The sequence below is a fragment of the Trichosurus vulpecula genome, chromosome 5, assembly GCF_011100635.1.
Source record: "Trichosurus vulpecula isolate mTriVul1 chromosome 5, mTriVul1.pri, whole genome shotgun sequence".
Lineage (NCBI taxonomy): Eukaryota > Metazoa > Chordata > Mammalia > Diprotodontia > Phalangeridae > Trichosurus > Trichosurus vulpecula.
Window position 1 is genome coordinate 97369183 of NC_050577.1, and position 23533 is coordinate 97392715.

Sequence of the window (23533 nt, forward strand, 5' to 3'; positions counted from 1 at the left end):
AAATCAGTACCTCTTTTGTTCAAGATGGTGTGTTTCCCCTGGATCCTCACTTGTAATATGTTCTTAGGAGTTTTTCTCCTTGCATCCCGCTGACTTTATGTTTTATGTTTATATTTTAGGCTTTAATCATGGTGTTTTCCCGACAGCTTGGTAAAGCAGGACTACACTGAGAACATAGTTGTCTGTAACTATTTGAGTTATTCCCTGGTTTCCAGCAATTTCAAGAAATCAACCCATCACTGTCTATATTTAAGTTCAACACCACCCCCTGATTTCTTCAATCTGTATCTCACAGGTTTTGAATTAATTGGTCCCAAGGGCCAGCCTTAGCCTGAATCATTTCTCCAATGTTAGTAATGGTACAGTAACTTACTCTAACTTGAATCGAAGACTTCCCTGGCACCTGGAGAGGCAGCATGCAACGGCTGGGGAAAGAATACTGAATGTGGAGTCAGAAGACATATATCTGAATTGTAGCTCTGGCATAGACTAGTTGTATGACTATGGAGCAAGTCACTTCCAACACTTTGGGCTCCATTTTCTTCCATTGTAAAGCACAATCTCTTAACCATAGCTCCAAATCTCTAATCCTCTCTTGGGATCTTTGAGCCTAGTTTTGATATTTGCTAACTGTATGACCATAGGACAGCTAGGTAGCATAGTTGATCAAGCACCAGGCCTAGAGTCAGGAAGACCCGCGTTCAAATCTGTTTCAGATACTTGCTTGCTGTGTCACCTTAGGCAAGTCACTTAACCCTATTTGCCTCAGGTTCCTTATCAGTAAAATGAGCTAGAGAAGGAAATGGTGAACTCCTTCAGTATCTTTGCCAAGAAAACTCCACAAGTGTTCATATAGAATTGGACACAATTGAAAAATGACTAAACGAAATAAATGACCATAGGCAAGCAGCAATATCTCTGTGCTTAAATTTCTCCATCAGTAAGATGGGGATAACTCAAATGACCAAATTCATCTTTCAGATTTAACAAGCATTTATTAGGCACCTGCTATGTGCAGAGCATGGTGTTAGGGTTTGGCAGTGATAAAAGTTTATACCAGACATAGTCCCAGACTCCTGGAGGAGGTCACAGTCTAGGGGAAGCAGGATATAAAAACAGAAAATGATAGCACACAATAACATAAGTATTTATGGGGCCCATGAAGAATAATGTCATATAGGATGCTGAAAAGAAAGTGCTTTCTAAACTTCGAAGGTTTAGGTGTTGTATAAATGTGGGTTCTTCATTTTAAAACTTGCCCCAACCAAGACCAGCACTTGGAAACAGTAGGGGTGGGCTAAGCAATGACCCTTGTGATGTGAACTCTGCAGAACTGCAGATATCCTTGCAGCAGCTTGGAGAATCTTAGCCATGAGTGTAGCCCAGAAAGGTGTCTTGTTACTGAATTGTTTCAGTTGAGCTTAGAAGCCCCATTTGGGATTTTCTTAGCAAAGACACTTGAGTGAATCTCCAGCATTTCTTTAACAGATGAGGAAACTGAAGCAAACAGGGTTAAGGTATTTGCCCGGGGTCATACAGCTAATAAGTGTCTGAGGCTACATTTGAACTCAGGAAGATGAATTTTCCTGACTCCAGGCCTGGCACTCTCTCCAGGGTGCCACTTAGCTAGCTGTGTGTTTTAAGGACCCTTAGAGGGCATCAAATCCAATATGTTCTTTTTATAGATGTGCAAGCTGAAGCCCAGAGAGTTTAAGTGACTTGTTCGAGATGATACAGGCATTAAGCAGCAGAGACAGAATTGGAACTCGGGTCCTTTGATTCCTAGTCGGTTACTCTTTGTTTTTATTTGTTTTTCTTTATCATGTAGACTTCCACAACAGGGGTGCCTCCTATCCAGGGTTGAGGATTCCTTTTATGGTATTGTTGTGGCCCTTTTATGCATCAGGAGTTTTGTTTTAAGTTTCTAACTTATGCATCCACATATTTTTTGTTGGCAAGTTCCTTCTCCTGTCCATCACTTTTAGATTTTTTTGGTTCATAGGATCCTAAATCTAGAGATGGAAATGACCTTAGAGTCCATCTACCCAACCTCCCTATTTTATTCTTGGGGAAATGGAAGCCCAGAGAGGTTAAATTATTTGCCCAAGGTCACAGATGTAATAAGTGTCAGAGGTGGGATTCAAACCCAAGCCCTCTGACTCTAGAGCTTATGATTTTTTTGGATTATCCCAGTACGCAGGATGGAGGAATGGAAAGAGCAGTAAACTTTAGTTCCTATCTTTGCCTACTGGTCACAAGACCTTCAGCATGTCACACTTTGTGTCTCAATTTCCTCACTGATACCACTGAGAGGAGGAGGGCAGTAGGAGGGAGAGAAAATAAACACTTATTAACTGAAAAATAAAATAATGAAAAAGAATACTTTCACTATTTAGCTCTCAGGGCTATTTTGAGGGTTGACTGAGGTAATGTAGGTGAAAATATTTTGTAACTATAAAGTGCTATGTAAGTGTGAACTATTTTTGATTATTTAAGAGTATGATCTCATCAACTTAGATTTCTTCCTCCTTTTGGGGGAAATGATGCCTCCTATTTTCATGCAGGTTGGATATAGTGAGGAAGGTTACTTAACCTTAGGTTTTGGTCTTTCTGATTTTCTAAGACATCTTTTCATGGGAAGCTTGTGGCACCAATCTTGACTGACTCTGATATCTTCAAACTGTGTGGAGAGCACTTTGAATTCTCAAAGAATCTGCCCATGTAACATAAGCTCTGGCTAATCCTAACAAGAAACAAGTACTTCAGAGAAGGTATGATTCAATGAGGTTGAGGCAGAACAAAAGAAAGGGTACGGGTATGAATTTCCCTAAGCAAAAACAAATGATGCAGGAATATTAGAACATTTCTTTATAGTAACATAGCACCATGTACAATGGAGGCATTCTATGAAATGACTTGGATACCATTAACAGATCATCTGCCCTGAGAAGCAGTATGCAGGGATTTACTATTATAATATTTACTCTGATGCCTCATCAGGTTGTAGAGGTGGGTCTGATTTCTGGAAGGCTATTCTCATATATTCTAGGAGGTGCCAACAGAGTGGAAACGCTTTAAGTGCAGTGTTGGGTATCTGATGACCAGAGAAACTGAGCTCAAAGAGGCTTCCTACAATAAGGTTGGCCATAATCATTACAGTCATAGGAAAGGAGGATGAGCTATCTTGAGAGGCAGTTCCTCCTAAGAGGTCTTCATGCAAAAGCTATATGACTGCTTTTCAAATATGTTGTAGAAGTTAATTATTTTTCAGGTAAAGGTTGGACTAGTTGGTTACTGAGGTCTCTTTCAACTCTGAAATTCTTTGTTCCTATGACATGCACAGTTTTGGACCTGCTCAGAATATAATTTCACCAGAGAAAGATGGAGTAGAAATATATACTAAGTGAATCCTATACCTACCTTGCAACAAATACAAATAAATAGAGAGATATGTGGGGTGGCTAATAAGTCCCGTGGAATCCTGTGGGGAGAGATGGATAAGCCCATAGTAGACAGGTTGGAAGGATACAAAGAATGGGCAGATATTTATCTGCCTATTTGAGGATATACTCAGTGATAATGACTTCTCTGTGAAGTGTCAGAGACTGGCAGGGACTACTTGGCATAAGAACATAAAGATTCTAACATTACAGTGGTTTTAAAAAAAGGAAAAAGAAATGGGCAATCTCAGTAAAACAGGATCATGAGTCTCCTGTCACTAGAGGGCAAACAGGGCTGTTTAACATAGAGAATGTTTGCATTGTGAAATTGTCATTAGGAGAGATTGGATCACTTCTAATATCTGGTTGGATATCTATTAGTTGGGTAACCTTGGGCAAGTCACAAACTCTGTGAGTTTTCATGTTCTTACCTTTAAAATGGATATAACAATTGTACTAACTTCCTCACATAGGTATGATGAAAAGGGCTTTGTAGGAAAACGTAAACAAATCACAGTGATAGAAATTGCAAAGGGAAAAAAGTCACACATTTCCTGTCTTCTCTGAAATCTCGCCCTTTCAATTATCCCCTTTGCCTTTCTCAACTTCAGTCTCTTGTTTTGCATTAACTCCTTCCCTATTGCCCATAAATATGCCTAACTCTCCCTTATTCTTTGTATAAACAAAAAACCCTTCCTTTAGGCTATCATCCTATATCTCTCCCATCTTTGAGAGACAAACTGCTATAAATTACACTCTAAGCTCAACATCTCCACTTCTTTGGCTTTACTCAATGTCATTTGCAATTGGGCTTCAATCTTCATCACTTGGCTAACATGGCTTGTTCAAGCATCACCAATGAGCTCTTTATTGCTAAAACCAATAGTCTTTTCTTAGTCCTTCTCCTTCTTGACTTCTACACAGTATCTGACAATGGTTTCCACCACCATTTTTTGATATTCTTTCCTCAATGGGTTTTCATTACAAGGTGTTCTCTTTGTTCTTTTACCTGTCTGAACTATCCTTCTATTTCCTTTGCAAGATTATCATGTATGATCTATCCTTGTATACCTTAAAGCTCTGTCCTGGGTCCTTTCCCTTCATTCTCTGGGATCTCTCAGTACTCCCATGAATTTAACTATCATCTCTATGCAGATGACACCCAAATCTGCGCATCTGACCCTCATCTCCCTTCTGAGCTCTAGCCAGGCATTCCCAAATTTCATGCTGAAAACCTCCTCATTGAATGTCTCATTGGCATATCAAACCTAGCAGGTCCCAAACTGAACTTTTTAATTATTCCCCCTAAACCCTCCTTTCCTCTTAACTTTCCTATTTCTATACAGGGTACCACCTTACTTCCAGTCACTCAAGTCCATAACATAACATAGGAGTCAGCTTTTACACTCATTCTCACTCATCCTTTATATCCATTCACTTCCAAGAGTTTGGTACTTTTCTACTTACACAGACATCTTTGTTATGTTTCCTTCTCTCCACTCATATCACAATCATCTTCTTCATTCTTGCTTAACTTCTCACCTGGACTATAAGTAGCCTTCCAATTGTTCTTCCTGCATCTTTCCTCTCCTCTCTCCAATCCTTCTTCTACTCAGCTGCCAAACTCATCAGTTTCCACCATGTTTCTCCCTTGTTCAGTGGGTCTCTATTGCCTTTAGGATAAAATACAGACTGGCATAACCTGGCTCCCTCTTAGCTTCCTTCTTTCATTTTACTCATGCTCATTTACTACTCTGTAGTCCAGTGACACTGGCCTCCTTTCTGTTCCTCATACAATATACTCTATTTCCCAATTGTGCATTTTCTCTGGTTGTCCCTCATTACTGGAGTTTTCTCTCTCCTCAACATGGCTTCCTCAAGTCCCAACCCAAATCACAAGAAGCCTTACCTGATCTTCCTTAATGTAATGTCTTCCCCCACCCCCAGTTTAGCCTTTCTATATTGTTTACACATAGTTTGCATATAATTTCTGCATTACACTATCAGCTACTTGATAGCAGGGGCTTTCTTTTTGCCTTTGTCTACACCCACAATATGTAGCACCAGTACTAGGCACTTAATAAATGCTTATTATTTTAACTTGATGATCAGTTTCTTTACCGTGGTGAAAAACAACAGTGATAATAAGAACCAGGTGCCACCAAACTCAGCTGAATAACTAACTTGAAATTTGTCCTGATTCGTCCTCATTGCTTTACAAAGGCATCATAGCACAGGAAAGCGGAATTTTCCATTCCTCATGGAGATGAGTGTAAGAAGCTTTAAATATACAGAGCTGTTCTAGTTCAGAAATAGCAGAAGGTAGATTACCATTTGTCGACTCTTCTGATTCATCAGCCTTGATTTACTCTACAGGATCTTCCTCTGAATATTCCTCAGAATCATTTGAAGAAGGATACATCTTGGAAATGGATGTTTTTAACTTTCTTCTCCTTTCTAAAAGAGTGTATCCTCCTGAAGGGTTTCTTCAGGGTATACTGCTAACTAAGTGTAGCTAAGTGCCAATGTTCTGACTTAGAGATGCCCTGCTAGCTGAAAGGCTGAAACTTTGTCCACATGCAGAATTGTAGCTCACAATATTTCCACCAGGGGCAGCAAAAACCCCACCTAGGACAAAGACATGAAACAGACCCTCAAATCTAGAGCACCAGGAAGGCACTCAACTGGGGTGAGAAAGCAGCCCATCTGGTAGCTTCCTATTTTTAATTAATTCTTTTTGATAACTAGGTGCTCTGCTCTTCCTGCTCAAGGACTGTGTGTACTTTCAGAATCCTTTAAATGTGGTGCTCTGGGGAAAAGCTTTGGCTGCCCCCACCCTAGTTAAGTCTCTGTCAACATGAAAGTCTGCTACACAGTGCAGCAGAAGTTGGAAGAAAAAGAATTACATTTGCTTTTGCAAAAACCAGAGTGCCGACTATATATAACTGGATAGTTAAATTCTAATATTTACATAATGGACCAATAAAAAAAATCCAACCAGTTTGGCACTCAGGGTGGAGTGGTCTATTTCTTCTACTTAATAAAAATAATTACTAACATTTATATAACACTTTAAAGTTTTCAGAGTGTTTTATATACTTCCTCTCATTTGAGTTTCACACCGGCCAGTGTGAGAGAAGTACTATAAGCATTATTCTTCTCACTTTGTAGATGAGAAAATTGAATCTCATAGAACTAAAGCAATTGGGCATGGTCACACAGCTATTACATATTTGAGATTAGATATGAATGAACCCATCTAAGACCCGAACTAAATCCAATAAAATGCTGCCTTTTGTAGCAAAGTATAGTCCTGGGAAGATGTTGGGGCAGGGACCAGAAGGAGGAGGGCTTGAGATGGCATTTGCTTTCCACTTCCAATATGTTTCAATTTCAATTTTAAGTTTACATTTTTTTCAAGTCATTCTTGCCAAGAAATATACTTGTTCCTGACAGCCTATATCCCTCATTGATTCTAAATTGTATTTAACTACTGGGTGTTCAAATTTTGACCTTTTTGCTTCAGCGTTTCAATAATGGAGATCTTTCATAGAATCATAGAACGTCAGAGCTGGTGGATCCTTAAAGGTCACATAGTTTAACTTCTGCACGGCACAGATAAAGAAACTGAAGTCAAAATTGGTATAATACCCTACAACTTAATTAATAAAACTAGGACTATGGTTCGCCTGACTCCCAGAGTGGCACATGAATTTATTTGGGACAAATGATAATTTTTATATGGTTTCATTTCAGGAAAGTGATGATTGTGTGTGTGTGTGTGTGTGTGTGTGTGTGTGTGCGCATGTGTATGTGTTTATGTATGCGTGTGCATAAATGTACATAGGCACTACTAGGCTAACTTATGATGACTCACCAGATAGACCTGGCTGGCTTCCATATATAATCACACAGAGTTCTCTTTTGAGTTGAGCGTTCAGTTTTTGTCACACACATTTCATTGTTGTCTTTTGTTGCATTTTCAATCTGTGGCTTTTAAGAATGGATATTACTCCATGGAAATGTGCCAAAGAGGTAGCTTCTAAAAAAAGAGCATATGTCAATTACTGGTAGAGATATTGTTGCACTATTGATGTGAGGAAGTCAAGTGTTTCAAGGACCAGTCATTCAAGCCTGCAATGAAAAGGGAGCTTAAAGCACAGAGAAGAGTATGGTTAAAAAATGAGAACCATACCAAGAACCAGCAGACTTGCTATAAAACAATCTAATTAATTCTTAGAAAATAAGCAAAAACCTTCCTGGAACCAAATTTCAGGAAAGGTAATCTGTAATGTGTCTAGAAGTGGATGACCATTATGGTGAAGGAACTTATAATCCTTCTTCATGAGGATTGGTTGAAGGAATTGGTTTTGTTTAAGCTGAAGAAGAGAAAACTTCCTTGATTTTAATATGCCCCTTTATTCCTCCAGCTTTGCCTTACCTTCCCTAACTCACAAGCCACTGAAATCCTGGTGTGACAGTCAGAACTCTTTCAATTTCAAGACACTAAGATTAGAGTTGAATCCAGTAGTTCCACCATTGCTTGGTTTTATGACCTTCTGTAGTTAACACAAAATATCACTGTGTGGTAGTTTTGTAGTTGATAAAAGAGAATTATTTAATGTGGGTGACCTTGAGCAAGTAACATAACTTTTGTGGACATTTTCTCTCATCTACAAATGAAGGGGTTATACTAGTTTGCCTCTGAGGTCCCTTCTAAACCTGTGATACAATCGATCTTACTCTTGATTTATTTCATTTAGTAGAATACTGCATCTAAATGGTAAATAGTAAGCATTTGGGATATAAATCCTTATGAAAGAGAAAGTGTTAAATGCAACTGTTATTGAGGATGTGAATCATTATAATTTCTTTTTTGCCTGTGCATGTGTATTCCCCTATACTCTTTAAAATGTGGAGATGAATGTCATGAACATACTGGAATATAACTCATTAGTAAGAAATGCAGTGTGCTTTGGACTCTTTGACAGAAGGGCACGATGTAAATGATCAAGAGAAATGTCATCATAGGAAAATATGTAGGCTAAAACCATACTTTAGAGAGGGAAGTCTAAGGAGGAAAATAAAAATTGAACTCCTAAGAGAAGGTGAGGTCAGGAAAAATAAGGAGTTAAAAGCAAAAGGAGAGAAATCCAAAAACATTAACACCAAAAGCTACCTCCTCCTGAACCATCTTGGTTGTCCACTGACTGCAGTGATAACAATTAGGTCCTTTAGATTTACTGATCTATGTAAAGAAGAAAATGGGCTGGAGAGAATTCTCCATCTCTGCCAACTGCTCTATGGATCCTGACAAGGAAGAGTCAGCAGAGAGTGCTTGATAAATGGGCCAGCCAAAAGCCCCAGCCATGCTCTTATCAGCATTTTATCACTGTGTTCTTCATGAAAGCACTTCTTATCATTTACACTGAAAAGCTTTTTCTTAAATCTCAAAATGTACATTTCTACCCATAAGGCAACTATCTTTGTGTTTTTCTGAACTCCGATGGAAATGATATATAATAATGATTTTTCATCTGATATTCTTGATTTCACAGAACTTTTGAAAATACATTTTAACTCCTCATAGCCATAGCAGCTTTAGGAACCTCAAGGATAGACTAGCAGATAATCTGATTTGTCCCTTGAATGTCACAAACTTGGGTTAAATGTAAAGCAGGGATTATCTAGGTATAGGATAAAATGAAAATCTGAGTCTTACATGTGGTGAGATCAGCAGCTGTGTGTCAAAGACTTTTCATCTTACAAGAGGCCTGGGGAACCTTTTAAAGTATCTCTTTAGATGGTTCATAAAGGGAAATGAACAAGATTTTATTATGGAATTGCAAGTGTAAACATATGCTCTACTGCCTCGGCCCTCTCCAATATCATTACAACTCTAGCACAGACTTACATGATACAGACGACATAACAAAAACAGTAGCGGGTTCATAGATTTAGAGCTGAAAAGGGCATCTGATCCAACTATCTCATTAAAAATGGGGAAACAGAGGCTCAGAAAGTGAATTGACTTCAAATCGAGTGATCTTTCCATATTTGGATTTTACTGTTCAGCATGAGACAGTTTTGTCTGTTTACTGATGACAGATAGACACATATTGAATCTGGTACTCTGTTGTTCTTAACTGTTTTTTCAGTGACTTATAATAGTACACATACTGAGAGGCAACTCTGTATAGAGGAAAGAACGTGATGCATTAAGATTCAATGTGAATGCCAGGTCTGCCACCTGGATACCTATCTGGACATGTATAGAATTACCAAAATGCATAATTACCTATCTATCATTCTCTGCTCCCTCTCCCATTTCACCTCCACTCCCAAAAGTGATTATTCCCTTCTCAGACCTGTCAGAGCACTCTGTACCTCTCTTTGATTTACATCCGTTCACACAACAAACATTTATTAAGCACCTATAGTATTTATTATTTACCAGAATAAATATAAAACTTAGGTGAGACACAATTTCCAACTTCGTGAGATTTATAATCAAGTTCAGGGATAAAACATAAACACAGATAACTATAATGCACAATACTATCTAGCACTAGCAAGAGGCAAAACAAAGTAAAATGTGAAGTCACTGAGAAGAAAGGGCATTACTCACTAGGGAGATCAGGTAAAGCATCACAGAAAAGGTGAAGGTTCAGTTGGTCTTCAGTTGGATGAATAGGATTTCAATGGGTAAAAAGGGGGAGGGCAAATAATGTGTAATGAATGGCACAAATGAAGGGATGGGCCTGACAGATAATACAGAGGGTTTAGGGCTTAGAGACCAGACCAGTTTGGCCAGTCCACAAAATATATGGGAAGTGGCACCGTGATACAAACTTGGAAGAGTAGCCATGAGATCTCTGTTACCCTACAGGGCCTTTATCCTTTTAAAGTTTATCATCCTTTTTTTTTTTCTTCATCTCTTTCCCGCTCCCCTCCCTCCCCACCCCAGCAAGGTGCTATCTATAGTTTATAAGCAAACCAAATTTATAGTTCTGCCAACATCAACATAAATTTGTACTGATCCAAAACAAACCAAAAAAAGCTCCAAACTATTTTAAAGTTAGAAATCAGGTGTTTCTTCTTTTAACTCTTCCTGGCTTCCTTTAAATCTCAACTAATATCCTACCATCTACTGAATGCCTTCCCCAACCATTCTTAATTCCAGCCTTTCCTTGGTTAATTATATCCTATTTATCCTTTATATCCTTTGCTTTGTATATATTTGTTATCTCCTTCATTACAATGTAAGATTCTAGAGAGCAGGGACTGTTTTTTGCCTCTTTTTGTATCCCCAGTACTTATCACAGTACCTGGCACACAGTAGACATTTAACAAATGTTTGCTGATTGAATGAACAATTCCCTTGTGCAAGCATATTCTTTTATTCCCCTGAATTTTCTGCTGGGCTTATGCCGGCTCTGGCCAACAACTTGTTATGCAGCACATGCCACATAATCTCTCTGTTTAGCCTCAACTCTTTTATTTCATGTAACCTTTAAAAATCCAATCCTTTCATTTCTATTTTATGATTATATCCCTTCTGTGCTATCTATCCCCTTACATATGACTTTCTTACATTTCCTATTTAGGGCCTCTGCCTTTATTCTCTATTCTACCACTCTTTTCAAAACATCCTTTTCAAATGGTGCCCCTTACCCCTTTCTAATATCTTTTCTTCTTAGAGAGTGGCTTCATTTCCTCCTATCCTTCAATTTGAACAGATGGAATTTAAAACTGCCTCATCACCATCGGACCTCCAGTACTCCAAGGCCTCATCGTGACCCTTAGTTCTCCAAAGCTACGTCAGTGGAATGCAAGGTCTACTAAACCAGAAAAGCTTCAAATACTAGCTTGGCAACTGTCATCCAAAGCCCAGTTTAGGTAGGGATGATGGTAAGGAAATGCATCATCAGAAGGTGGCCTACTGAGGGAAGAATTTTTTTTCTTAGCCACAGTAAACTAAGAAGACCAGTGACTCAACTGCAGTGGAAAAAACACAGGAGTTAGAATCAGGAAGAACTGAGTTCAAATGTGGCCTCAGGTACTTATGAGCCTCGTGACCCTGGGTGAGTCATTTAACCTCTCTCTGTATCAGTTTCTCTGTCTCTAAAATGGGGATAAAAATAGTGCCTACGTTCCAGGGTTGTAAGGATCAAATGAGATAATACTAGTGAAACACTTTAGAAATCTTAAAGCACAATATAAATGAGATTATAATTATTATTATCAGCGATTGTATTGCTCCATTGGCTGAGTGAGTACCCGTACCAGGGAAAACACAGATTCCTTGATCCTATTTATAAAGACATTAAATTGTGAAAAAGAAAAAAAAATATTGTTCATTATTCCCAGCCTAACCTATTTTTTTCTGCAATAATAAAAAGATGAGTATATGACTTGATTTTTGACTCACTTGAATAGTGGTGGAATTCTGGATAGAGAATTGACCTCAGAATCAGAAAAATCTGGGTTCAAGTCCTGTCTCTGACATACTGGCTGGCTCTGACTACTGAGCATTATAGTGAGCTCTCATAGATAATTTTCAGACAAAGAGTTGATCTGCAATGGTAGAAAGTTTCCCCTACCTGGAAATTCTCTGTACCAATGAAATCACAGTACCAGTTCTAGTCTCTATGCCCATCCTTTTGACTTGATTAATTTCAAAGTCATTCCACGGAGACATTTAAAAAATCACTTATTTTAGCAGAAATACATATTTTGTTGGCGAAAACCATGAGAAATAGTTAAAAAAGAATTGACCACAAACTAATCAGTCATACTCTGTTTTCCAGTAACTTTCAAACTATCTTTTAAATTGCTTTTCTTCCTGTTCTTCTATTGCCCTTCCCCAATTCCTCTCTAAAATCTTCTCTGACATCTCAGTTTCAGTGCTTGACTTTCATTTTTTTCAATGCTTTTTACCCCTTTAACTTCCATTTTGATAGCTTTGCAATTGGCTTTAAGTGAATTCAACAATTCACGCATCAATTCATGCAACAATTCAACAAATACCAAATGCCTGCCATGGGCAAGGAATTATGCTAGGGCCTAGAGATTCAAAAACTGAAAAAGTAAGAAGTCTTTGTTCTCAAGGGGTTTACTTCCTATTGGGATGGTGATGATGGTGGTGGTAGTGGTGCTGCTGCTGCTGCTGCTGGTGGTGGTGGACACACCTGAGGAGCAAAAATTGAGAGCTAGGAAGATCAGAGACACTATCTGGTCAACCTCCTCATTTCACACATGAAGAAACTCTGGTCCAGAGAGTTGTTAGAGACGTATTCAAGGTCATACAGATATGAAGCAGCACAAATAGGATGGAGACTCAGGTCCGGGGACTCCAAGGTCAGGGCTCTTGTTAGTGTGCAGTGTTGGATGCAGCCATATACAATGTAATGCAAGATGATTTCAAGATGGAGAAAGTGCTAATGATTGAGGGAATTATGACAGATTTCATAGAGGAGGTAAAACCCAGGTTGTTTAATAATAGTAATAACTATAGGAAACATTTAGATAGTTCTTTAAGTTTCATAAGGTACTTTACATAGATGGTTTTATTCTCACGACAACTCTGGGAGGTAGCTGCTCAATTATCATTCCCATTTTGCAGATGAGGAAACTGAGGCAGACAGGTTAAATGACTTGTCCAGGATTATATAGCTAGTAAGTGTCTGAGGAAGGATTCCTCATCCCACGCCCAGGATGTTATCTACTACACTCTGTATTTTGAACACAGAACAAAAAAAAAACCACTGTGTTTTGAATAAAAAAGTGATTTTCATTAGTAAGGTAGAGTTGAGAAAGGACTACCTTCCAGAGATGGAGGATCATTTATAAAAAGGAATGGAGGCAGGAGAATTGAATGTAGTATTTGCACAATGGATAGGATTCTAATTTGACTGGAATGGAGAATGTATAAATGGGGTAGCCAGGTGGCACAGTGGATAGAATTCTAGGTTTGAAGTCAAGAAGACTCATCTTCCTGAGTTCAAATCTGGCCTGAAACAAATTACTAGCTGTGTGACCCTGGGAAAGTCACTTAACCCTTTTTGCCTCAGTTCCTTATTTGTAAAATGAGCTGGAGAAGGAAATAGCAAACTACTCCAGTATCTTTGCTGAGGAAGCCCCAAATGAGGTCATGAAGAGTTGGACATGACTGAAATGACCTGAAACTAACCTGTGAAGGGTTCTGAATAGCAATCTGAGGATTTTGTAGTTTATTTCAGAAGCAAAAGGGAACCATCACATTTCTCCTCTGAATATGGAGGGTTTTGAGAAATAAATGTGATTGTGTGATTGTACATTGTGACAGAAGTGACTCAATATCAAGATACTTCCAGATATCCAGAAGCACCCAGACAGGCTTGGGATTCACCAAAACAGTACAGTAGAAAATAATTTTCCATCAAATCTTTGTTTTATTAGCACCATACTAGAGCTTGGATTTTGGTCCAGATCCATAAGCTTACAGCACAAGGAACTTCTTCTGGGAAAACTCTCTCTACTGCTGTTGATTGAGAGGCAATGTGGTACAGAAGAAAGAGCTGATTCTAGAGTGAAAGGACCTGGGTTCAAATCCTGCCTTGGATGTTTGGTACCTGTTGTGACATCTAGCAAATACTTTATCCTTCTCAAGCCTGGGTTTCCTCATTGTTCACCTATAGTTTAGAGATTTGCTTTAGCACTAAGAGTTTAAATGACTTTCTCTTAGCCACATAGCTAATATGTGGCAGAGATGGTACATGAACTCAAGCCTTTCTTAAATCTATTTACAGTGTTATGCCGGTTCTTCACTTTAACTTAACGTGGCTAAGTCACTTTGACCTCAATATCACTTGAGTTTCCACAGAGATTGAAAATAAGTATTTTTCAAGTTTTCTGTAAGCACAGAACCAGAATGATGGCATCCCCCCCAACCAACACTGTTTCCCATGGTTATTGATGGGGGTTTTGAACAGAATAAACTCACATTTCAGCTCAAGTTTGATGAAATCTGTATTCCCCAGATTCTCCAGAAACACTCCATCAGCTGCTGAAGTTTTGAAGTAGAAAGAGATGTCAGCACTTGTTTCTCCTTGGAAAGTGGAGAAGTAAAGGTAGGATGATGGTGTAAAGAATGAGGCAGCATTCCAGTAGTTCCCTATGGAAGGAAGGGAAAAGACAATCTATTTAATTTGGGGGCTATACACAGCCAGGATCTAAGTAACGTACATTTTTGGAGCTCCAGTAAATCTTCTCCATTAGTAAGGAGCCCACGTTCTGCTTCATCTTTCTTAACACTGATGACACCAAATCTCACAAGCAAACACAGTTTTGACTTTCTAAAGGGAAAATGACAAATGTTTTGCAGAAGAGTGATAGTTGGCTTTCAACATACTTTTGCAGGGCAAAATCCTTTGTTTAATTTGCACCTCTTGGGGTCTGATCGATATCAAAACTACACACTGAAATCTTTGGAAGTCATTTTAATCAGAAGGGTAAGCCTTCAAATTCTATACAAAATCCACAATTTGTACCATTATTGATTATTTGTTATATTTATAGAGTAGGTTTCCTCTGCATGTTTCCTCCAAAGAGTGCACTGTCTGCCCACATCGATTGCTATTAGCTTTCTTTTACAGTTTCTATCCACACCTAAGCCATGTTTTTTTAAAAAATCCAATACACATGCACGATGTGAAAGTTTTGCCTTAAAATGAATTCTATTCATATCAAATATTTCTTGTAAAATACTTCAGTACAAACCCCAAAATTAAACATTTATGTTTCCTGTATCACCACTCTTGTTTGTCTTTGTCCCTAGAGATATTCCTCAAGCACTGAGTAATCTCGGTTGTAGCTGCTATTGAATTGGTGGCAGGATGAAACGACCAAGTCCATCAGAGAAACATTGAAAAACTTGCTAAGTAAAGCTGTCAGTAATGGAAAATATTACTGGCTATTATATCATGAAAAATACAATTTGAGAGTTGGAAGGGCCTTTAGAGGTCAGGTACCACATTGCTGGGATCAGCCCTTACCCTTGCTTCAGGAGCCATAGGGTTTCTAGAAGACTAATTGTATGATGCATAAGAGGACAGGGATACCAATGACTAGACTCCGCCCCCCTGGACACATGTATCCTCTAGGGTGCCCTAATTCATATTAGACAATGAGAACCTCTCATTGAAAGTAGAAACAAAAATTGCCTGGGGCAGAATGTGATGGGGATTAAATTTTTGGACCTCAGAGGCAGCTAGGTGGTGCAGTAGATAGAGTACCAGCCCTGGAATAAGAAGGAACTTGGTTCAAATCTGGCCTCAGACACTTGACACTTCCTATCTGTGTGACTCTGGGCAAGTCACTTAACACCAATTGCCTTTCCAAAAAAAAGTTTGGACCTCAGAAGAATTAAGCCCATCATAATTTGATGAACAGACCAGAGTATTAGATTTAAACTTGAGTTCAAATTGTGTTTCAGAATCTTATTAGCTAGACCACCTTGGTCAAGGTAAACTTCTTTGGGCCTTAGTTTTTTCAACTGTAAGATGCGGATAGTAGTACCTACTTCACAGGGTTCAAATGAGGATCAAAGGTGATGATACAAGTAAAATGCTTTGCTAGCTAATGACAATGATGGTGATGGTGATGGTGATGATAATAATAAAAATAACAAGAACAACAAAACGAAAAAAAATTCCACCTAGAGAACAAAGCCATCTGAATACCATCAACATTTCAAGGATACAAAACCAAGTATGATGAATAAGAGGACAGGGATACCAATGGCTAGACCCCCCCTGGACACATGTATCCTCTAGGGTGTAGATACAGTTGGATGCTAGCCTTTGTCACAGTAATCTATCTTAATGATCTACCCAAGCACAGAACTCCTTCAATCTTAGCTCTTTCTGATCCACTGCCCTGGACATCTCAACCTCTGTGTCTTCTACCTACCACAGCCCCTGTCCAAACTGACTAATTCCTACCTTCCTTGATACTGCTCAGCCTAACAAAGACTGTATAAATCAGGTCCTTTAGTATGCCCTAGCATGGACAGTCAACTTCTCTAGCCTGTGTGGTTCTCTTCAGTCCAATCTACTCATTTTACATCTCAGAGACCTGGGAGGCAAAGTGAGTTACATGACAAGAATAGATGACATTAATTTTTTCACTTTATGAAGTACATCACATTTAATATGTTATTTAATTGTCAAGTGAACACTTTGGGCTAACAAGTACAAGTATTATTAGTTGTAATTTATAAATGAAGAAACTGAGATTCAGAGTGACAAAGTAAATAAGAGGCAATGTGGTACAATGGTGAGAGCACTAGATTCCTTGGGTTCAAATCCTTTTTTTGTCACTTTAACTTGTGTGACTTTGGGTAAGTTATTAAGCCTTAGTTTCTTCATCTGTAAAATGAGTGAGCTAAATTGGAATGTCTCTTCTAGCTCTAGATCTAAACTGGTCTGATTCTTATATTCACATTTACAGAGTAGCAGCCCTGGTATCGGAATCTTAACCTCCTTCTTTCCATGATACCATACCATCATCTGAATAAAATTTCCAAATGAATGTTACCTTCTGACACATTACCCTTTGGAGTCCCAGCAACATTCCATGTTTTTTCAGAAGGAGTTTATAAATTAAATAATTTCTATGAACAATATATAGAAAACCTAGGTTGAGGTATGGACTCTAGCTTTCTCCCACCTCAATCCTACTGCACCAAAGTCATTGTGCCATTTGCCAAGCACAGAAAGACAAAATGAGAAACAGTTCTTGCTGTCAAGCAACTTACATTCAACTGGGGTAAAGTATATGGGTGGACAGATATAGCATGCAAACTGATAAGTAATCTTGTAAAGTAGTTTTTTTTTTTAAACAGCATTCTCTTTAGGAGCCTAAATGGCTAAAGAAGATTAAAGATACTGGAAGACAGAGGACACTAGAGGAGTTTCGTAAGTGGAGATCAATATTTTAGTACTTTCCCCCCCACCCTGAAAAGCAAGGTATAGATGTGGGCAGACTAATAAAAGTCCAGAAACCCCAGAAAATGAAAGCCCTTTAAGGTAGAGACTGGCCGTGTGTCCATCTGCCCAGGGGGGAATTTGGAAGCCATATTAAAACATGTTTGTTTTTGTTCCCTAGAGCCACTTGCTTATTCAGTCCATGGCAAAAGAACCAAGAAAATACCCTTTCTGCCACTCACAAAGCCCTCCAAGTAAACAGAATAACTATTCCTTTCAGCTATGTAGAATTTCACTGAATAAGGACAGATACCACCTGTGGCTTTGCAAGTCACGCTGTTATATGGTGACCTGAATATTATGATTGCTCAATAAATATTAATAAATGTGAAGGCTGCTGAGTTCTGGAGAGTGTCTTGACTAGCTCTGCCATTTTCATTCTCCATGATTTTATTTACATTACTGCTTGTGTACATTATTGGTAGGCATTTTTTTGATTTGTACAGCTGGGCTACATATTAGAAAAGCAGATGTTCTTCTAACTTTAAGGCTATTGAAAAGTTAAGAAAATAGAATGAATTCCAGGCACAGGGTACCAGCACCAAGAATGGCCCAGATACTGAGTTAACTACCTTATGATGCTGTGTGACCTTAGGGAAATCATTGATCCTCTCTGGGCCCTGGTTTATTCATCTGTAAAATGAGATGGATGGACTGGATGGCTTTGAATATCTCCTCTAGCTTTAAATGGTTAGTGTATCCTTCTCAGTGCTATGACTGGTTTCTTTTTTTTTAATTTTTAAGTGGTTTATTTTTATTTTCTGCCAGTAATATGTTAAAAAAAGTTCTTAAAATTCATTTTTAAAACTTTGAGTTCCAAATTTTCTCCCTTCCTCCCTACCCACTCCCACCCCCATCGAGAAGGCAAGCAGTTCGATATAGGTTATACATATGTAGTCATGCAAAATATATTCATAATAGTCACTTTGTAAAAGAAGGCAGACAAAAAAACTCATGAAAAATAAAGAAAGCAAAAAAAAAGGATACTTCAATCTGTATTCAGACACCATCAGTTCTTTGTTTGGGGATGGATAGTATTTTTCATCATAAATCCTTCAGAGTTGTCTTGGATTGTTGTAATCCTGAGAATGGCTACGTCATTCATAGCTGATCATCTTGCATATTGCTATTACTTAAACCATACATTTCACTTTGCATTAGCCCATGCAAGTCTTTTCAGTTTTTCTGAAAGCATCCTGCTCATCATTTCTTATAGTACAATAGTATTCCATCATAATCACATACCACAACTTGTTCAGCCATTGGGCATCCTCTCAATTTCTAATTCTTTGCCTCCAGAAATGAGCTGCTATAATTTTTTAATACATATAGGTCCTTTTCCTTTTTGTTTTTATCTCTTTGGGGATATAGACATAGTAGTGGTATTGCTAGGTCAAAGGGTATGCATGGTTTTACAGATCTTTAATCATAGTTCCCATTTGTTCTACAGAATGAATGCATTAATGTCTCATTTTTCCTATATCCCCCCCAATATTTATAATTTATCTTTTCTATCCTATTAGCCAGTCTAATAGGTATGAGGTAGTACCTCAGACTTGTTTTACTTTGCCTTTCTCTAATCAATAGTGAGAATATTTTTTTTATATGGCTATGGATAGCTTTGATTACTTCATGTGAAAACTGATGCTATCTTTTTATGATTTATCAATTGGGAAATGGCTCTTTTTTTAAAATAAATTTGACTCAGTTCTCTATATGTTTGAGAAATGAGGCCTTTATCAGAGAAACATGTTTCAAATTTTTTTTCACATTGCTAACTGTATTTCCTTCCATGCTATACCCCCCTTGTTTATTCTATTCTCTTTCTCCTTTCACCCTGTCCTTCCTCAAAAGTGTTTTGCATTTGAATACTCCCTCCCCCAATCTGCCTTGCCTTCTATCACCACACTTTCCTTCTCTTACCCCCTTTCCCTCTTACTTTCCTGTAGGGTAAGATCAATTTCTATACCCAGTTGATTGTGTGTGTTATTCCTTCTTTGAACAATTCTGATGAAAGTAAGGTTCGCTCATTCCTCTTCATATACTACATCTTCTCCTCCACTGTAAAAGCTTTTTCTTGCTTCTTTTATGTGAGACAATTTACACCATTCTACCTCTCTCTCCCAGTGTATTCTTTTTTCTTAGCCCTTAATTTTTTTACATCATCCCTTCACATTCAACTCACACCTGTACCTTCTGTGCGTGTGTGTGTATATATGTATATGCACACACACACACACACACACACACACTCACACACATACTTTCTAACTACTCTAATAATGAGAACGGTCTTATGAGTTACAAATATCATCTTTCTGTGTAGGAATATTAAGTCCCTTATAATTCCTCTTTCCTGTTTACCTTTTCATGCTTCTCTTGAGTCTTTTATTTGAAAGTCAAATATTCTATTCAACTCTGGTCTTTTCTTCAAAATTCTTGGAAGTCCACTACTTAATTGAATGTCCATTCCTCCTCCCCCTTCCCCCAGTCTTGCTGGGTAGGTGATTCTTGGTTGTAATCCTAGCTCCTTTGCCCTCTGGAATGTTGTATTCTAAGCTAGTAGACAGAGGCAAGAATATCTTGCTGGAGCAAGGGGGTAAAGGGAAAAGAACAGGGGCTCTGGATTAAAATACTGTATCTTGCACTGGGTGACCTTAGTCAAGTCATTTAACCTCCATGTGCCTCAGTGTCCTCCCCTGTAAAACGTACTAGGTGGTCTCTGAAGTCTGTTCAAGTTCTAGACCTATAAGCCTATGAATTTATGTCCCAGTCAGTTCCTAAAAATAGGCAGCTTTCTCATCAAAACCTAATTCACAGTCAGTGATCCCCATGTTATGATTGTTCCTTCCTCAAACTTTAAATGACACTTTGTCTCTTTCATGTGTCTTTTGCCCAAAATGATTCTGCTTAGTAGTTACTGTACACTTATGTGAAGGCTCATCTTTCTGAGTTCAAATCTGACCTCAGACACTTACTAGCTATATGACCCTGGGCAAGTCACTTAACCCTGTTTGCCTCAATTCATCATCTGTAAAATGGACTGGAAAAGGAAATGGCAAACCACTCCAGTATCTCTGCCATGAAAACCCTGAGAGTGATTATGGAGAGTTGAACACGACTGAAATGATCGAACAACACATCTACCCCAAAGCATAATGCTTTGAACAGAATAGGTAAGTACTACGTAGCTTCTGAGTGTATAAATGAATGAATTTATGTATAATAGGGCAGTGCAACTGAAAGGCTGTCATCTTAAGTATCACTTACTCTGGTTTTTAAAACCTAGAGAAATGTAATTGGAGTAGGCAAGTGAAATAGGATCATGGTCCTAACATTGTTACGTTTTTCAATAAGTATCAATTAAATAATAATAATAATAACAATAATTCTGTTCCTCCTTCTTCTCCTTCTCCTTCAAATGATGGATCCAAACAGGAAACTGAACACTGGGTACTTGCTATCTTTCCTCAATTTGTCAGTGTGGTCCTATATGAAAGATTATATGTTCTAGATCAGGGGTGGGGAACCTCAGTCAAAGGGCCACTCTTGAGGACCTAGAGGGTCTCAAGGCTGTATGTTCCCCACTGCTGTTCTAGATTAATTGATAAATTCATTACTAATAATATCTAGAAAAGTAGCATGTTTATTGGTGGGCCCATAGGCTGACCACATGTATATGGGAAAGAACTGTCATTTTTGTCAACATCAGCAGGGGAAATTTCCTTGTGTGGAAATTCCTACACCAACTCACCAACTCAGATACCAATAATTTGTGACTTAGCAGAGAAGTCACAAGAAATTGTCTGGGGCCAAAAGGAGTAAAGTCAAATCAATTAATCAATAAGTAATCTTTTATTAAACACCTACTTTGTGCCTGGTAAGCACAGTGCCAGTCTCTGAGGATATACAATTCCTATCCCCAAGGAACCTGCATTCCATCAAGGATTCTATCAACAGGATATACTAATATTAGTATATATCAGATGTATATGAATAAGTACAAAGTAATTGGGGTGGGAGGAGACAGTAGAGCTGGGGAGGCAGGAAGGACCTCAAGAAGAATGTGGTCTCTGAGCTGAACTTTGAAGGCAGAAAATTATTCTAAGAGGCAAAGGTGAAGAGGAAGTGATTTTAAGGAGTGGGTGGACAGCCAATATAGCACACAGAGTTTAGAGATGGGATGTCATGTGAAAGCAACATCAAGAAGCCTGATTTGACTAAGCAGAAGAGTGTCTGAAGGGGACTTGACCAAGGTTCCCTAAGTACTCAGTCTCAGGGAAGGGATTCAAGCCCAGGTTTTCCTTATTCCCAGATCAGTACTCCATCCACATTACCTCTATAATTTTTACACATCAAAGCGTGTGTGCATGTATTATATGTGTTTATATGTATTTGAATTATACATACAATGTGGCTAAGGAATGAAGAATACACTGTTAGCAGTCAATGCTGAAAAACACATTGGGCCACTTGAAGGAAAGACATATATAAATCCAATCAATAAAAGCACAAACTGTGGATTTCATATTAAATTTGAAGGTCAATACTACTGATTAAAATGACTTCTAAAGATTTTAGTGCAAGTTTTGTTATTAAATGAACCACAAAATATACATCCTAAAGAAATAGATAAATGTCCAAGTAATAACTCATCCTGATAATGCTTTAGTATTTTCAAAGCATTTACTAGGCATATATTCCAAAGAGATTAAACAAAGGAGAAAAGGACCCATATGTAAAAAAATATTTTAGTAACTTTTTTCATAGTAGGAAAATAAGGAAAGTAAGGTATTACCTACCTGCTGAGAAATGGCTAAACAATTTATGGCACAGAAATGTAATGGAATATTACTGAGCTGTCAGAAATGATGAAATTTTGTATATAAACATATATAGTTGGCAATATGCTGACTATATATATAAATATATTATATATTATGTAGATATAAATAATATAATATATAAAATTATGAAATTATATATATGTGAAGAGAGAGGTGTGTCTGTGTGTGTGTGTGTGTGTGTGTGAGAGAGAGAGAGAGAGAGAGAGAGAGAGAGAGACATCCTATTCTGAATCAATGCAGGCTATCATAGGAACTGTCCTTGGTATCATATAGTAGTACTAGTCAGCCATAACATGAATTATTACTATGAATTATTATTAAACTCAATATATGCAGCTGAAGTGTGGAGATGTTGGGTTTGATGTTAAAGGCTGTGATCAGTCATATGTGGGCTTTAGTTGTTATTGTCTGTATTTTCTGTACTTTTTCTGGCATTACAAATATATCTTATATTTTCCTCCCTTTTGTGGCTAAACTTCTTGAGGAGGCCATCAATACTAGCTGCTCTTGTGTACTTTCTTTTCACTTTCTTCTTAACTCTTTGTAGTCAGACTTCTGTCCTCATAATTCAATGAATTCTGCCCTCTCCCAAGGGACTGATAATTCCTTAATTGTCAAATCTAATGGTCTCTTCTTTATTCTTCTTGTCTTTTCTTTGGCCTCTGATGTGGATCACCCTGTTCTCTTGTATACCCTCTTCTCTCTAGTTTTTTTTACACACTATTCTCTTCTTGTTTTACTTCTCCTTGCCTGACCACTCCTCTATCTCCTTTGCTGGATCTTCATCAAGATCATGCTAATAATAGAGGGCCCTTTTCTCCCTCCATACTATTTCACTTGATGATCTCACTAGCTCTCATGGAATCAATTATTATTTCTATTTTGATGATTTCCCAATCTATTTATTCAGCCTTATCCTTTCTACCGATGTATATTCTTGAATCTCCAACTACTTACTGGCCATTTCCAAATGGATGTCTCACAGTCATCTTAAATTTAACAGGTCCCAAACTATCTCATTTTCCTTCCCCCCCCCAAACCCTCCTTTCTTCTGAATTTTGCTATTCTCACTATACTGCTACCATCTTCCAAGTCACCAAGGCTCACAACTTGACCGTCATCTCTGACTCTTCACTCTCTCTCACCCTCCCATATTTAATCTGTTGCCAAGCCCTGCTGATTCCACCTTCTCAGCATTTCTCTTTTATGTTCCCTTCTC

General features: G+C 38.1%; 1 protein-coding gene across 1 annotated transcript in view; it reads right to left on the minus strand.

Moving 5' to 3' along the window:
• The window catches only part of LOC118850957 (contactin-associated protein-like 2), a 75408-nt gene extending 52105 nt beyond the window's left edge, over nucleotides 1-23303 (minus strand). Inside the window, exons 1-3 of the mRNA XM_036760568.1 lie at nucleotides 23272-23303; nucleotides 14667-14776; nucleotides 14425-14595 (exon numbers count right to left, since the gene is read on the minus strand). Coding sequence (XP_036616463.1) covers nucleotides 14425-14595; nucleotides 14667-14776; nucleotides 23272-23303 — 313 coding nt within the window. The remainder of the gene's footprint in view (nucleotides 1-14424; nucleotides 14596-14666; nucleotides 14777-23271) is intronic.
• Between the last annotated feature and the right edge of the window lie 230 nt (nucleotides 23304-23533).